This window comes from Xenopus laevis, chromosome 2L, assembly GCF_017654675.1.
Source record: "Xenopus laevis strain J_2021 chromosome 2L, Xenopus_laevis_v10.1, whole genome shotgun sequence".
Taxonomy (NCBI): Eukaryota; Metazoa; Chordata; class Amphibia; order Anura; family Pipidae; genus Xenopus; species Xenopus laevis.
The window spans coordinates 80,051,395-80,068,566 of NC_054373.1; the positions used below are offsets into that span (position 1 = coordinate 80,051,395).

The 17,172-nt window shown below is 39.8% G+C and overlaps 1 protein-coding gene across 4 annotated transcripts in view; it reads right to left on the minus strand.

Annotated features, from left to right (window-relative positions):
* Nucleotides 1-17,172, minus strand: part of mid1.L (midline 1 L homeolog) — a 197,425-nt gene that overhangs the window by 37,884 nt on the left and 142,369 nt on the right. For all 4 annotated transcript variants that reach the window (XM_018244724.2, XM_018244723.2, XM_018244725.2 and 1 more), the window contains 2 exons: nt 8,623-8,730; nt 636-784 (listed from right to left, as the gene is read on the minus strand). In XM_018244724.2, the coding sequence (XP_018100213.1) occupies nt 636-784; nt 8,623-8,730 (257 nt within the window). The remainder of the gene's footprint in view (nt 1-635; nt 785-8,622; nt 8,731-17,172) is intronic.

Sequence of the window (17,172 nt, forward strand, 5' to 3'; positions counted from 1 at the left end):
CCTTTTGCCAGTGTTTACTATATTTATGGAGTGGTTGAACCCAAACATTACCATTTTTCTGAAGAGTTGGTAGATCTCTTGCAGATTTGTTGTAGTACTTTGCTTGTCGATTCTGATTCAGTTTCAGTTTGGAATTGATGTCAACCACAAGTTTTGGTTTCAGCAGTTGCTGACCACACGGTCTGTAACTACCAACAAGTATATCCTGCTAGTTCTTGCATAAGTTAAAACAGTGAGACCTCTAGTGGCCAGTTGTAACATATCATATTGCTACAGTGCCCCTGTTTATGACACAAGACTAGTGCACACAACAAACCGTGGTGCACACTGAGAATTGTGCACAAGTATTGTCATAGTACGTACAGTCATCACAGTGGCACAGTGTATGTTTTCTCTCATACTTTAAAAATATACAGGCAGGAGACCGTTATAAATGGCAAGATCCTACATTCGTGCTTCTACAAAGGCTGGTGGGCAGAGCCAAAGGCATACATCTGTATGTAAATACACCAAGACATTTAGTATTGCATAGTAAACTATTGATAAACCAACTAGAAGATTAGGTCTAATTAGTACTTTTGCTTCTGAGAAATTATCAGACTAAGAAATTAGCATACTTCCTGCAAGCTGCTTACCTTTCTGTGATATTCTTGGCTGACTGAAGGAAGCGAGCATGATCATTTTCCTTTAGAGACTGTTCTGCCTGTGAGATTAGGGATGTGGAGCGCTCAATGCACTGTTTACAGTTCGCAACCTGCTGGGCCAGTTTTCTTAACCTCACAACCTAGGAGAGGAGCAGAAAGGTACAGTGTTAGAAAATGTGCATAAGTGGTAATTACATAATAGCAAATGTCGATAAATTGAACTAGAGAGCAAAGAAAGTGCAACACGCCAGGGCCGGGCCAAGCTGAATGTGCGCCCTAGACAACCCGGTCAGCTTGTCCCGCCTGCCCCCCCCCCGCATTCTCATGGATGCCATAAAATCGGGGAGGGAAATGAAAAGGGGAAATGTAAGGGGCGGGACAGAGGGGTGAGCAACAGGGGTAGATGAGTGCTGCAAACCGGAGTGAATCCGAACTAGGGGTAAGCAAAAGAATCTTGAACAGGCACATGCCAGCACCCCCACATTGTTGCACCCTAGGCAGGTGCCTCTTCTGCCTACCCCTAGTTCTGGTCCTGCAACACGCACAGTGCATATGGACTCATATAGGGCAGCCAGCAGGTGTGCAATGCAACCCTATTTGTGCTATCAGAGCCGGGCCAAGAGGTACTGGCGCCCAAGGGAGAGTACTAGTTGTAACTCTGACTGCTGACTCTAAGTCCCAAAAAACGCTGGTGTCTTTTACCTTTTTAAGGGTGATAGTATGAAAAATAGCATAAATACCCTCCTCCCCCCCTACATATCCTAACATATGGCAACTCAACGATACAGTGGGCACATGTGTAGGACAATAGAACACCTTTATTTTATTTTTTAAAGGTTTCCTGGGCTTGTGTAGTGTAATGTAGTTGCTGCAGCATATACGTCCATTATATTTTAACTTTGTGCCGTATGCAAACTAGGCATCGCTAGCGTAACTTCGCTTTGCCTGACAAAGTAACTTCGCTACCGTTCGCCTCCCTGAGCGCAACTTCGCATTTTAGTGAATTTGCGTAGTGCTGGCGAAACTACGCCTGGTGAAGTGCGGCAAAGCTGGCGAAACTTTGGATCTTAGTGAATTTGCCCCTATATTCTGGTAGGTTCAGAATATAGTCTTTATTTTGAGTGGGTGGTATATTTGATATAATTAGATGCCGAGTAGGTCTGAGTTTCAAGTCCGCAAATCGTAATTCATCTTTAACTTGCCACCTTTACTTGCCAAGTGAGCCCCCCCCCCCACTCTCCTGTGTGTCACACCTATTTGGCCAGGAAATTGGAATAAGCAAGGGAGGATTAGACAGTGGGAGTGACTTATTAGCCAATTCTACTAATTAGAACTGTTGGTTGTAAATAGATTAGTACAGTCAACTGTACACACATGTGGGTCACACTTCGTCTGGCTTATGGTTAAGGGACTGCGCAGCATAAGGAGGTCACAAGGAAATCTGTGGCCAGCCAGGCCAATAAAAGTGAAGCAAGGTTAAAACTACGAGCTAAATAGTAAGTAGAGACTTCAAAGAAGCTAAGAGTAATAAGGCATACCTCCCAATATTGTGGAAATAGAAGGAGGGACAAAAAGATTTGCAGTGTGGAGACATTTTTTGACCATTTTTTGTGTCCATTACCATTTTACAAAATTTGGCAGGTGAATTGCCCTTTAAACTGTAAGTCTAAGTTTTCCCAGGAGACTTGCTTATTTCAAATTGTTACAAAAGTATCTATCTATTCTGGGCTCTCTGCCAAAGCCAATTAAGTTAGAAACTTTATATCTTTTTCTCGCTGTTCAGTGCAGGAAATCAAACAGAAAGTTGGGACATTTCAGTAACAAACCCTGGACTACGGGTTGAGCTGTCAAAATCGAGACTGTCCCGCGAAAAACAAGGCATTTGGGAATTATGATGACACAAAGTAAAATAATTTATATAAACCCCTCTATAGTCCCATTAGACAAGCAGAACAGGGAAAATGGCATTCTGATACTATATAATGCAGTGAGTTGTTCTCTTTAACTCAGTAATATGTATTTATTTTAGCTTAGTTCTGGTTAATTGCTCACTTAACTATCAACTTGTATTTGCACATAAAATGACTTAAATTCAGCAGCACTTTCAGTGTGCAAAGTGGGAAATAGAAGCATTAAGATTACCCAAGAAATCATAATGGTTCCCGTTACTGTTAAATGGGATCCAAAACACCATTGCTCAAACACTCTTAACTTAAAGTTATTGTTGGACTACACATACCAGCATATTTTAACATATTATCAAGTTTTAAGCAGGGAGATTGCTGTAGAACAACATTTCTCCAGAACTAGCGGTTACATTAAAATTTAAAATAGTCCTCTAATAATAACAATAAACCACAATTGGCGTTGGAATTATTAAACATAGAACACTATCCAGTACAGAATTCAGTACAGTGGAACCCCTATTTTATGTTTTTCAGGGGACTAGAATATAATGGTGTAAATCAAGAAAAATTTAAAATCAGGCAAATATATTATGTGATATATACTACCACTAAAATTATGTAAAATGTGGGAAAACTTTAAAATCAGTAGATCATTGAGGTTTCACAGTATGTGGTATAACAACAATAAGCCTGACATAGCATTGGTATATGGCATTCTTATTGTCAAATTCCTTTGCATTTGTATTTGTTTTTAGCCAATTTCTTCAGAGAACAGTGGGGAAGTTTTAAAGGGGTGTTTCAAATTTAAGTTAACTTTTAGGGGCAGATTCCCTAAAGGGTGAAGTGACTAATGCTAGCGAAACTGGCGTAACTCCGCAAATTCAGTAAGATGCGGATTTTACTGAACGTTACTTCTTGCGCCAGACTTGCCTTCGCCACCTCAGACCAGGCAAAGTACAATAAAGTAGATAATCTAGGTCTTCCTCAAAATTTAGTTGAAAAATTTTCTAAATACCAAAAAACGCTGGCATCTTTTCCTTTTTTTCAGGGTGATAGGCTGTAAAAGAGGGTACATTTTTTTTTTGGTAACTGGCTTCGCCCATAAACATATGGTAGTTAATCTATTAAGATTCCCTGGCCTTGTGTAATGTATTTGATGAAACATATACGTCCTTTCAACTTTAACTTGCAATTAGCCAACGCTAGCGCAACTTCGCTCCGCTTGCCGAATTAGCGCTAGTGCAAGTTCGCCAGCGTTCGGTGCCCTGACGCAACTTCGCATTTTAGGGAATTAGCGTTGACTGGGCGAAGTTACGTCTGGCAAAGTGTTGCGATGTGGGCGAAGCGGACATGCCGCTTAGGGAATTTGTCCCTTAGTTTGTTATAGACTGCACAATTCTAAGCAACTTTACAAATGGTCTTCATTATTAATTTTTTATAGTTTTTGAGTTGTTTGCCTTCTTTTTCTGACTCTCTCAAACTTCCAAATGGAGGTCATCTAAAAACAAACGCTCTGTAAAGCATTTGCTTTTATTTATTTTTTGTTATTTTATTATTATTGCTTCTCATCTTTCTATTCAGGTCTTTTTTCTATTCATATTCTAATCTCTTATTCAAATCAGTGCATGGTTGCTAAGGTAATTTGGACCAGAGAGCTAAATAAGTCAAAAACCACATATAATAAAAAAAATGAAAAACAATTGCAAATGATCTCAGAATATCACTCTCTACGTCATACTAAAAGTTAATTCAAAGGTGAAAAACCCCTTTAAAAAATTGATAGCAACATTACTAGTACCAAGTCACCCCAGGTCAGTGGTACCTGTAGTCATATGTCAAAAGAGTTAGATGAACAGCTATGTTTCCATTATCATGATGAGCTGGAGGAGGCACAATCCTTCCACAGGCTGAAGTATAAAAGCAAGTAGTACTCCAGCCTATTTAAGGATTATGCTTCCTTTCACCTAGTAGGGCTGACACAGCCTTTTCCAAAGACAGGTAATTAGATTGGTTGTCGGGTGGTCCCTCACTCCAAATGTATCAAGGTTCTGCACAACAGAGTAAGTGGCACCGTCCAAGCCACAATATATCCAAGATAAAAATAAAATTGAACTCTGGAGAACCTGATGAAGGACATATCTGTCAGAAACATGTTGTGACTGAATAAAATACACAGAAGCTGATTTGGCTTTCCAAAGACAGGCCCCCTAATGCCGCGTTTTATTGTCCACAGAAAAAAAATCATAGCCATGTTTCTATTGGGTTTCCCAGGAGCATGACAGTATCATTTTAAGTATGGTATGCAGGGGTGTAACTACAGAGGAAGCAGAACCGCCGGCTGCAGGGGGTCCCAGGAGGTATAGGGGCCCCATAAGGCCCTAATTCATATACAATTTCAATAAATATTGGTACAACAGGTCAACCTCTATACATTTTGGGGGCCTGAAAAATAACTTGCTGCGGGGCCCAGTAATATCTAGTTACGCCATTGATGCTGTGATGGCCATATTACTATCTAAGACAACTGAATATTAAAGTATAAAATCTTCAAATTTAAGACCCATTTTATAGGAATTTCAAATTCAGCATTTTTTCACCTATAAAAATAATAAATACCATCAACGCACTAAGCAGAAAACACCATTGTTGAACATTCTCAATCTTTCCAGTCTTAAAAAAATGATAATGACAGCCAAAATAAGCACAGCTGGCTTGTGTTCCCCACAATTCTCGTCATTTCCTGGCATGTAGTTCTAACATGATAGCTGAAATGCTGTTTTGATAACCAAATCCTTATTAAAATAAGGGCGGCCCAATATGCAAGCAACACTGAAGCTTTTCCTGGGAAGTCAGAATGCTGTTGTTGATGCAAGTAATACTTGTTCTGTGTTCAAGGCAGTGTCTTACCTCAGTCTGGACTTATTTAAATGTCAAGGCTTTTGGCATTGTGCTGCTAGTATGAACAAAGTTTGTCATGGGTTGCTTGAAAATGGATGGTGTGGTTTTAATCTCTAGAGAAAGAGCATAAGCATTCCTGAGTCATGTATAATCAAGGCGGTTTAAATTATAAGGTTAAAAGAAAAGCTATTATCATGCTAAGAAATTATCCAGTTTATCTGTGAAATTGTGTTGCGCAAGTTAGTGGGTATTAGAAACCTATTATCCAGAAAGTTCTTAAATTAGGGAGCACTGCCTTTTTCAGAAGGATAACGCCAAACAAAGCGAACCCGAAAGCTTTTCATCACGCAAACAAGAAATTTGAATTTAAATTTCCTTGCCCTAATTTATATATGCAAATAAGGGTTCGGCTTCAGTTCACCCTTAAAGGAACAGTAACATAAAAAAAATAAGTGTTTTTAAGTAATAAAAATATAATGCAGTGTTGCCCTGCACTGATAAAACTGTTGTGCTTGCATCAGAAACACTACTATTGTTTATATAAATATGCTGCTGTGTCGCAATGCAAGAAAAGGCAGATAGCAGATAAGCTCTGTAGAACATAATGATGTTATCTGTTATCCACTATTTAACCTGTGCCATATAGCCTTTTTTCAATTTCTGCCATTACGACACAGCAGCTTGTTAATATGAACTATAGTTGTGTTTCTAAACTAACAGATCAGTTTTACAATTGCAGGGCAACATTACATGATATTTTCATTACTTTAAAACACTTTAATTTTTTGGTGTTATTGTTCCTTTAAGAATACGGTGATGCCAAACACATTCTGGGAAAACAAAGAGTTGCCCCCTTGGAAGCACTCTACCCCTCATATTAATACTAATATCCCTTGCTGCTGCTGCTACAATTTAGCTAAGTAGCATGCTGCATCTCCCATAAATCAACACCTCCTAAAATTCACATTATAAAAGAACTGATAGAGCAAATAAGATATTAAAGGGATACTGTCTTGGGGAAAAAAAAGATTTTTCAAAATGAATCCGTTAATAGTGCTGCTCCAGCAGAATTCTGCACTTAAATCCATTTCTCAAAAGAGCAAACAGATTTTTTTTATGTTCGATTTTGAAATCTGACATGGGGCTGGGCATATTGTCAATTTCCCAGCTGCCCCAAGTCATGTGACTTGTGCTCTGATAAACTTCAATCACTCTTTACTGCTGTACTGCAAGTTAGAGTGATATCACCCCCTCCCTTTTTCCCCCCAGCAGCTAAACAAAAGAACAATGGGAAGGTAACCAGATAGCAGCTCCCTAACACAAGATAGGTCTGCCTGGTAAATCTAAGAACAGCACTCAATAGTAAAAACCCATGTCCCACTGAGACACATTCAGTTACATTGAGAAGGAAAAACAGCAGCCTGTCAGAAAGCATTTCTCTCCTAAAGTGCAGGCACAAGTCACATGACTGGGGCAGCTGACAAAATGTCTAGCCCCATGTCAGATTCCAACTCTGAATATAAAAAAAATCCGTTTGCTCTTTTGAGAAATGGATTTCAGTGCAGAATTCTGCTGGAGTAGCACTATTAACTGCGTTTTGAAAAAAAATATGTTTTCCGATGACAGGATCTCTTTAAGCTTTGTCTCACAAAGCATGTTACTTGATTAAAGCAAGTGAAAGACTTTCCAGTACTTTGCCTTTCTAAAAGCATGGTCTTCCAACACACTGTGCAAGCTTTTGCCGAAAGGGCTTTTCATTTGAAGTTAATTAGAGATGCAGGACAACTTAGTGAACCATTAAAACCGCATTTGACAGGTACTATGAAATTCCCAGAGGTCTACAACCTAACATCGACAATTTTGCTAGTTACACATAACACTTTTACCACGTTACCATGGAGATAATCCTAAATGCATAGTTGCTAAAAATCATCCTAAATATAATAATAACAACAAAAAAGAACTGTGTAAAGTGTCTGATTTACATATATGAACAAGGAAAATGTTTTTGGAATAATGTGCACTCTTTTGACCTCACAGCAAAATGAACATGTTGGAGGTCGAGCTGTTTCATATGCAGATGCATTTTATTTATATAATTTGTTCCTACAGCAGTTGCTGGGACAATGAACCGAAGCTTACTGGTTCAGACACCCTTTAGGGTGAGGGCACACACTGGTTGTATGGCCCGCTTCTCTCTACCTGCATTTTGTAAACAGGCAGAGAGTAAAGCTGATCCGTTCCTATATACTTAATTGTGTAACTTAATTGACAGACATAGCATTGGCATGAGAGCAGCTACATGGGGCAGAGATCCCGAAAAATGCAAAAGCATCTGTATGAGTGTGCCACTATACCACATTGATACCCATGCCGAAATCCGAAAATACTCCAGCTAAAACCTATAAAGGTCATGTAGAAGTCAATGGCAGAGGTTCCTTGAACCATTTTAAAGATTGTTTTTTTCAGTGGTTTGCGCTCCAAAACTTGATCAATTCGAGGTATTCAAGCATTTTTTTTGCTGGTAACTTGATCAATTAGAGAGTATTCGAGTTTTCCCTCTGATTGCATTGATTCAAGTTTTTTACTTTCGGGTTTTTTCATAAATACCGTAAGCAAACATTTGAGTTGTGAGTTTATTTGAGGTAGAAAAAACCTCACAAACTGGACCTTTGATAAATAACCCCTATAATGTTTGTAACACAGTTTGATTTTGAAGAATAAATTCCTGCTGCCTTTATTTTACATTAGTGGCTTTGTTGTCCAAGAATTGAAACAAATATAAATGTGTTGTCTCATGCATTGCTAAAACAGACTAATATGTTTACAAGTTATTGCCAGCATATTGTGTTCAATGTGTTTAAGGACACAGTCTTACAAACCACGCAGCTGTGCTCCGCCCACTGGAAAATCAGTGTCAGATTTTTCCAAATACTACGTTTATTTTTTCTCCTAAATGGAAAGCTATTTTCAGTTTATTCACTTCTGCTATACGTCTATGTTTAAAGTCTAAAATAGTGTGTTGAAATTTTTCTAGAGCAATCAATATTGTTCAAGTGATGACAGAAGTCGTGCTCGATGTTGCATGACACTTAAAAGCATAACAGCTCTCAGCTGTGCAAGAAAAGTGTGTAGGTTACGAAGAAAAGAAAAAACAAAAATAAAGTTTTTACCTTTCCTTCTTTTATTTTTGTTCCAATTAGTTGTCTTCTCTGTTGAATAATTTCAATCAGTTGGTCACTCTCCTCCATTAATTTTGCTTCTTGTCGTGATGCATTAACCTAAAAAATTAAGAGAATAGCAGCATTTAGTAAAAGCCTTGAAATGTTATAGCGGGCACAGGTGCTGTACTAAAAAAAAAATCGGACTGGATTACTTAAAGGTCAGGTTTCCGTAAATCCTTGAACCACAACTTGCTTGGTTACCCTATTTCATATTTAATTGCAGCACTGTCAAAAATGCACTTATAAAATTATTTACAGGAGGAAAAGCATAGTCTTAATCTACCCACTCACTGGCCAAGTTTTGTCCCTAAACAACCAAATGTGATCACTCCAGACAGAAAAATCTAGTCAGTCAGCACCTTGCATTGCTGCTTGGGCTCCAGTCAACCTTGAAATGGAAGGGCAGCACTTCTTCCAACCAAACATTGTACCAGAAAGACTGTAAGGAACACTATCAGTGATGCAGAAATATTTGAACCCTTTAGTTGTATATAAACACAGGATTTACGGTAGATTAAATCAGAAGGGAAGCTCTTTTGGGCAGGGGTCTCCATACCACTTGTATAAAATTAACGGTAGTTTTTATAGTCTGTAAATGTTCAATGCATTCCCCACGTGCACTGCAGAATATGTTAATGATTTATAAATACATGTTAATAACAATATTTGCTGTGGATACAGGGAACTGAACAATAGCTGCAGATACCCATATGCTATCAGCCTGCACCTAGTTTAAGATTTGTTTTCTTTACTAAAACTCATGCCGCCCAGAGTAAACTCCTATGTGTTACCCGGTTATTTACAGTTTCTACTGCATTTTAAATGGTGTTTACTTGTACTGGTATAACACAGTCATAATAGCTTGTTTTTATCAACAAGGTGCCAAACCTAGAGGAGAAAATAGTAACTTTAACTTGCTGGATCTATATAAATAAATTATGATGATGATGAGTCTGTAATGATCCTATTTAAAACCTGGGCATTTTGCAGAGTGTATGAATGGACAACATAATGAAACATTGTAACACTGTGCTTTATTGCAAATGACTAATCTTGAGTAGTGGTGTAATATGTATGCACACACTCCAGGAAAGAAAAGTAAGAAATTTGACAGTACACCCTACTGGTAGGGGCCCATCTCTTTCTTGGCCTGCCATCTCTGGATGGTAGTTATGCCTCTTATGATAAGGACAAGTATTTTACAACTCCAGATAATACAGTTTCCTTCCGCACTTTAAAAACAGGCAGGTTAAGGGTCTCCTGCCGTATATATTTGTGTGAGTGTGTGTAAATGTAATAAAGGACTGGGATTGTAACGAAATGCTCGCGTTGATGAATTAACGCGATCGAAACTTCGCCAGCATTCGGCTGCTGAGATGTAACATCGCGTTTTAGTGAATTACCGTAGTGTAGCGAAGTCTTTGCATGCAAAATTTTGCCCCTATGTGTGTGTGTGTAGGTGTGAGTCAGTGAGAAACACAGAGAAAACAGTATTATTTTAGGTTTGTTGGCAATGCAGTATTTTTTTACTGTATTTTTTAGCATTGAGGAATTTATTTAACAGTAACTTGCTTTGTCTAGACAGATTCATGAATGAAAGACCTGGGTGCTTTTCTTGGTGTGTTTATGGAATAAAAATTCTGGAATCTACTTTCTTAATGTACTCAAGCAGTTAAAGGGGAATTATCATAAAAATAAAAATTCAATATAAGCTTCACCTCATAGAAAGACAACATTTAAAAAAAATAATCTATCAGAAATGTTGTACCATTTTTGAAATAACCAAGCTTATTTATTATGTCGTGTAAAAACTGGAGGGATACTTCACCACACATGCAGTGTTGGACTGGCCCGGCGGGATACCGGGAAAAATCCCGGTGGGCCCCGTCCCGATCATACTTGAAAGAAAAAAAGTTTTTTCTATGTGCCGCGGCGCCTACACGCAGGCGTGCCGAGCAGCGCCTTCGTGCAAGTGTGCTCAGCGCATCATAGTAGGGAGGCAGGGGGGTCGGAGGGGGCCCTGGACATTAGTCCCAGTGGGCCCCGGGCCCTCCAGTCCGACCCTGCACACATCCCCAGGCTTCAGCATGTAAAAAAAATGGCGTAAATCTGCTGGAAGCAATGTAAAAATAACAACTCAAAATCTGGTGTACACATAGGGTTGCCACCTTTTCAGGAAAAAATACCGGCCTTCCTATATTCTTGCTGTTTTTTCCTATTAATAACATTGGAATAAAGCATAATTTTTACCGGCCAGGCCGGTAAAATACCGGCCAGGTGGCAACCCTATGTACGCATGGCGTAAAATAAAACACACCTTGATAAACTCACCATTTATTTTAGCTTTTTACACAATTTTTTTAAGCAAATTTAGTTTAACACCGCATAATAAATATGCCCCTAATTCTCCCTCAGCAGTGTCTCTCTCTCTCTCTCTACATGCAGCTTTGAGTCGGTTAATTTGAAACAGTTACATCTAATAAACTGTCTAGGGAAAGGGAACTTACTAATATCCTACTCCTACATAAAGAAAGAGAGGGACACTGAAGAGTAAATTGATTATTTCTAAAACAGTACAAAACTTTGAACTGATTGTACAGGTATGGAATCCATTATCCGGAAACCCATTATCCAGAAAGCTCTGAATTACAGAAAGACCGTCTCTCATAGACTCAATTTTATCCAAATAATCCAATTTTTAAAAAAAGTTTTTGCTTTTTCTGTAATAATAAAACAGTACCTTCTTTTTTTTAAATAAACGTGGTATTTTTTTCTGGCGTCAGTGCAGGTGATCAAAGAGAAATTAGGAACATTTCAGTAAGAAACCGAGTGTGGATAAGCTGTCAGACTATACCTCGAAAAGCAGGACAGTTGGGAGATATGCCCATGCCTCTATTTAGAAGGTTTCTTACATAAGATGAAGATCATAAATATGTTCATTTTCATGATAGTTCCTTTTAAGCTAATGGGTCTTTTATTATGCTGGCTGTACCTTGTATATGTATTTCCTTACAGGAACGGGATTGGCTTGAGCATACACAGAATGGATTTCAAGCAAGTTAGCAAGCATGTAATTTTAAGCAACTTTCCAACATACATTTTACACGTTTTTAATGGTTTTAAATGTATTCGTAAATGTAATTACAATAGAAATCAGTATCTGTCCGGCTGTTTATAATGTATATTTTTTTTAAGCGCTAATTGTGTTGCATCACTGTATAGTGGAACTACACAGTAATAGGACAATCAGGGTGATGATAAAGGAGCAAGACAGAAACTTCCAGAAAATGTTAACAATATTTTAAGTTTCTTCAGGAAAATGTAAAATCAGGGAAAAGTATATGCATAATATATAGGTGGGACCACAAAAAATTATGTAAAATGAGAGAAATCTTAAAATCAGAGAATTTAAAATTGAGGATTTGCTGTATTACATAAATTCACTTTCAAGAACAAATTATTATTATAAGATAAAAGATTTAAACATAATTTATCATTTTAATATTTTAAGAGAAATGTCACATTCTACCCCTTACTGTACATTATTAGGGTATTTATCACCCGCTGATGATTGAGGATGGGTCTTCAAAGATTCTGCCAACTCTGATGTAGTTCATGGCAGACATCTAGGAGTGAAAGGATAACTATGGGATATACTGTACTCATTCAGGCTTGTAGCCATGTTCCCTTTATGACACTCAAATGCCCTCCCAGATGTAGTTTGCAACTTTATATTTTTCCTGGGTGTGTAAGGAAAATAGCGTAAGGTGGGGTAAGAGCCTTGCAACAGTTGCTAAACAAGAAAAACCCACCAGAGACTTGCAACAAAAACTATAGAAATGGAAAGGACTTGCTGAAAAGGGGTTATCACAGGGTCGGACTGGGCTTCCAGGGCCCCCACTGCACTTGCACATGCGCTTTGTATTTTCCACGACCTTCCTGAAAAAGGGAGGTCGCGGCAGGAAGATTAGTTCAGGGAGCGGGTCCCCTGGGTCATCATGCTATGTTTTGTGATAGACAGCAGCATATGTCATGTTACTTGTCTAAGCGTCACATAGTTGGTTTTAATGATGTGCACTTCCATATTCAAATTATGTTAATCGACTGTGACTTAATTTTCCAAGTGTGTCTCAAGATATACTGGGTTTGTTTGTTGTGGGTTATGGTTGATAGGGGTAGTGGATAAGCAATTCAGCCCGGCAAGTGCAAACGCCATCAGTAAGGCTTCAGGAATTTATACAGGTCACAGAGCTTCAAGGTGACTTCAAATATCCTTATAAATATTCAGCTATGAATGCATTATTCATTAGAGTCAATGAAGCATTACATCACAAATGTAAGCGTATACTCTCCCTGGGTCACAATTTTACAGAGCCCACTTTCCCTGGGGCCCTTTGAGACTAACACTTAGGGGAACCTGTGAAATTCTGAACAGTATAACAATTGACTTCTAGGGTCCTAGCACCACATTTATCCCTGCACTCTCCTATAAGGACTTATTCTGTTCTCATACGTTTGACATCACAATTGTGAGAAGTGTAATTAAGCAACTATAGCAGTGTGTGAGCGTGTAGCCATACATACACATTTCTTTTAAAACTGAAAATGTAGTTTATTGGTATAATATTATATTATAATTATTATTATTATTATTATTATTATTAACATGTATTTATATAGCGCCAACATATTGCGTAGCACTGTAAAGTAAATGTGATTATACAACTACATCACATGAATTACATACATAGAATATATGGAGTAACAAACATCACAATCAATACAGGTACAAAAAGGTGAGGAAGGCCCTATGCATAGGCATGCAGTCTAAAGGGAAGGGAGTAATACACAAGGTGTGGGAGTGGGCAAGATCGAATTAAGTGGGTGAGAAATGTGGTATTGCGTTTGGTAGTTAAGCAGAGTGAGGGTAGGCTTCTCGAAAGAAGTGCGTTTTCAGAGATTTCTTGAAAGTAGAAAGGTTGGGAGAAAGTCGGACAGACCGTGGGAGAGCGTTCCAGAGGAGGGGTGCAGCCCTTGCAAAGTCTTGAATGCGAGCGTGTGAGGAGGTAATGAGAGAAGAGTTGAGTAGCAGGTCAGTAGAGGAGCGTAGTAAGCGAGTGGGTGAGTATATAGAGATGAGTTTAGAGATGTAGGGTGGGGCAGAGTTATGAAGTGCTTTGAAAGTCAGTGTCATTAATTTGAATTTGATTCTGAAAGGTAACGGAAGCCAGTGCAGGGATTGACAGAATGGCGAGGCAGAGGAGGAGCGGTTGCTGAGGTGTATGAGCCTCGCAGCAGTGTTCATTATGGACTGGAGAGGTGACAGTCTCTGGAGGGGGAGGCCAATTAAAAGAGAGTTACAGTAGTCTAGACGCGATATGATGAGAGAGTGAATAAGAATTTTGGCAGCGTCTTGGGTGATAAATGATCGTATTTTGGATATGTTCCTTAGGTGGAAGTGACAAGATTTAATAAGTGACTGGATATGAGGAGTGAATGACAGGGCAGAATCTAGGATAACCCCAAGGCACCGGGCCTGGGGAGAGGGGGTGATAGTGGAATTGTTAACTATGATGGATACTTCGGGGATGCTACTGTTGTTAGTTGGAGGAAAGAGAACCATTTCAGTTTTAGAGAGGTTTAATTTAAGGTAGCGTTGTGACATCCAGGTAGAGATAGCGGACAGGCAGGAGGAGACGCGAGTTAGGAGTTCTGGGTTGAGATCAGGAGATGAGAGATAGATCTGAGTATCGTCAGCATAGAGGTGGTAGTGGAAACCATAAGAATTTATTAATTTGCCAAGGGAGGAAGTATAGAGGGAGAATAGTAATGGTCCCAGGACAGAGCCTTGGGGAACTCCAACAGAAAGAGGTAGGGGAGAAGATGCTACTCCATTGTAGGAGACACTGAAGGAACGATTGGTGATGTAAGAAGAGAACCAAGACAGGGCTGTGTCACGAAGGCCAAGTGACTGGAGGGACTGGAGGAGGAGAGGGTGATCTACAGTGTCAAATGCGGCTGAGAGGTCAAGCAGTATTAGTAGTGAGAAGTGATTGTTGGCTTTAGCGGTTAAAAGGTCATTAGTCAGTCGAGTCAGGGCAGTTTCCGTGGAGTGTTGTGGCTTAAAACCAGATTGTAGGGGGTCCAGCAGGTTATTGTCAGAGAGGAATGAGGTAAGTCGGTTGTAGACTAGGCGCTCAAGTAGTTTAGAGATGAAAGGTAGCAGAGAGATAGGTCGGAGGTTGTCAAGATTGGAGGGATCAAGAGAGGGTTTTTTCAGGATGGGGGTGACAAGAGCATGTTTTAGTTGAGAAGGAAACAGTCCAGTTGAGAGGGAAAGATTAAATAGGTGAGTTAAGGCTTTGATTAGACACGGATTGGTATTGCGGAGAAGTTTTGAGGGAATTGGATCAAGCGGGCAGGTGGTAAGGTGAGAAGAGGCCAGAAGCTTTGAGACTTCCTCATCAGTGACAGGGGTGAAGGAGCACAGGAGGGACTGGGGAGTGTGGAGGGAGGGTGGTGGAAGTCTAGGGGGGTTGAGTAGTGTAATGTCCCTTCTGATAGTGTCAATTTTGTTTTTGAAGTGCTCAGCAATATCTTGAGCAGAGACAGATGTGCATGGAGGGGGTGGAGAAGGGGAAAGGAGAGTGTTAAAGGTGGAGAAAAGTTGTGCTGGTTTTTTAGAAAGGGAGTTAATGAGTGAAGTAAAGTATGTTTGTTTGGCTTGGAAGAGGCTGGTGTTAAAGGAGCGCAGGGCAGATTTGTAGCTCCAAAAGTCTGATTCTGAACGGGATTTGCGCCAGCGACGCTCAAGTGCACGTGAGTGTCTTTGGAGCGCTTTTGTATGAGCAGTATGCCAAGGTTGAAGTGGTTTGGGTCTAGAACGTTTAGTTTTTAAAGGAGCAAGCTCATTTAGGGCAGTGGTGAGAGTACTATAGTAGACAGAGGTAGCCACATTAGGACATGAGATGGCTGAGATATTAGAGTGAAGAGAGTCAAAGGAAGAAGAGAGATGTGACACGTCTATAGCTTGCAAGTCACGGTAGGTATGTGTTTGGGGAATAGCAGGGGGTGAGGAGGGAGTTAGTGAGAGTTGAAATGTGAGCATATTGTGATCAGAGAGGGGAAATGGTGAGTTAGTAAAATTGGTGGTTGAACAGAGTCTGGTAAATATGAGATCCAGAGCATTACCATTGGAGTGAGAGGGGGAGTCTGAGCACAAAGATAAGCCTAGGGAGGAGGTTAGTGAAAGAAGTTTAGAGACAGAAGAGTTGTTAATGTTGTTAACGGGTATATTAAAGTCACCTAATATGATGGAAGGTATGTTAGATGAAAGAAAGTAAGGAAGCCAGGCAGCAAAGTTGTCCAGAAATTGTGCAGTTGGTCCTGGTGGTCGATATATAACAGCAATGCACAGTGAAACCGGAGAAAAGAGCCTAATGCAGTGAGCCTCAAATGAGGAGAATGATAAAGAGGGAACAGGTGGAAGAACTTTAAAAGTAGAGCGGGGAGAGAGAAGCAAACCTACCCCACCTCCAGGTCTGTTGCCAGGTCTGGGAGTATGAGTAAGGTGTAGGCCCCCATAGGACAGGGCAGCAGGTGAGGCGGTGTCAGTAGGAGAAAGCCAGGTTTCAGTAAGTGCGAGTAGGTTAAAGGAATTTGCAATGAAATGGTCGTGTATAGCGGTGAGTTTGTTGCAGACAGATCTGGCATTCCAGAGAGCACAGGAAAGATTAACTGGGTTTTTGGGTATAGGAGTAAGTGTTCTGTACTGTTGGAATTTGCTCCGGATAGAAGGAGCTCGTGGTCGTGATATAACTGGGATGGGGTAAGGGCCAGGGTTTGGGGAAATGTCCCCAGCTGCCAGCAATAGAAAGGAAAGAAAGACTAAGTGTGAGTGGGATTTATAAGTCCTTCGTTTGTATGAAAAGGAGGAGTTTTGTGGAATAGCTAAACCGAGTACTTTATAAACTTCATGTGTGGAGAGGGAAGGAGAGGAGAGAAGAGAGGCTGAGATTTTTATAGAAGTGGGACTTGCCGGAGGAGGTAGTGAAAAATGTTTTATGAAGCATGAGAGTGAAAGGAGGAGAAATGCAGGATAAAGCATGTTTGGAATAAGAAGTAACAAACTAGCAGGTACAAACAAATCTGTTTTCTTCTTATCCCAGATGGTTCACTGATGATTGCAGGGGAGTCCGGTTCCTTTTGCCTTGTCAATGCCTTGTCAATGCCTTGTTTAACTGTCATTTCTAAGCACTTGAGAAATTTTAGCACTTAGGAAAGGTTAGCACTCGTGCCATGCCCCAGACACGAGTGCCATCCCCAATACTGGGTCTGAATTTATATGTAGCTGATTGGGAAAACCAGAGCCTAATTAATCAATTAATCAATTAAATAGCTAGCAAAGCGCAGAGTTTTACAGACACCAGAACCAGGTTTGGGGCTATAAAAATATCTCTTGTTCACTGAGGAGGGGACACAGATGTGTGCTTTAGATAT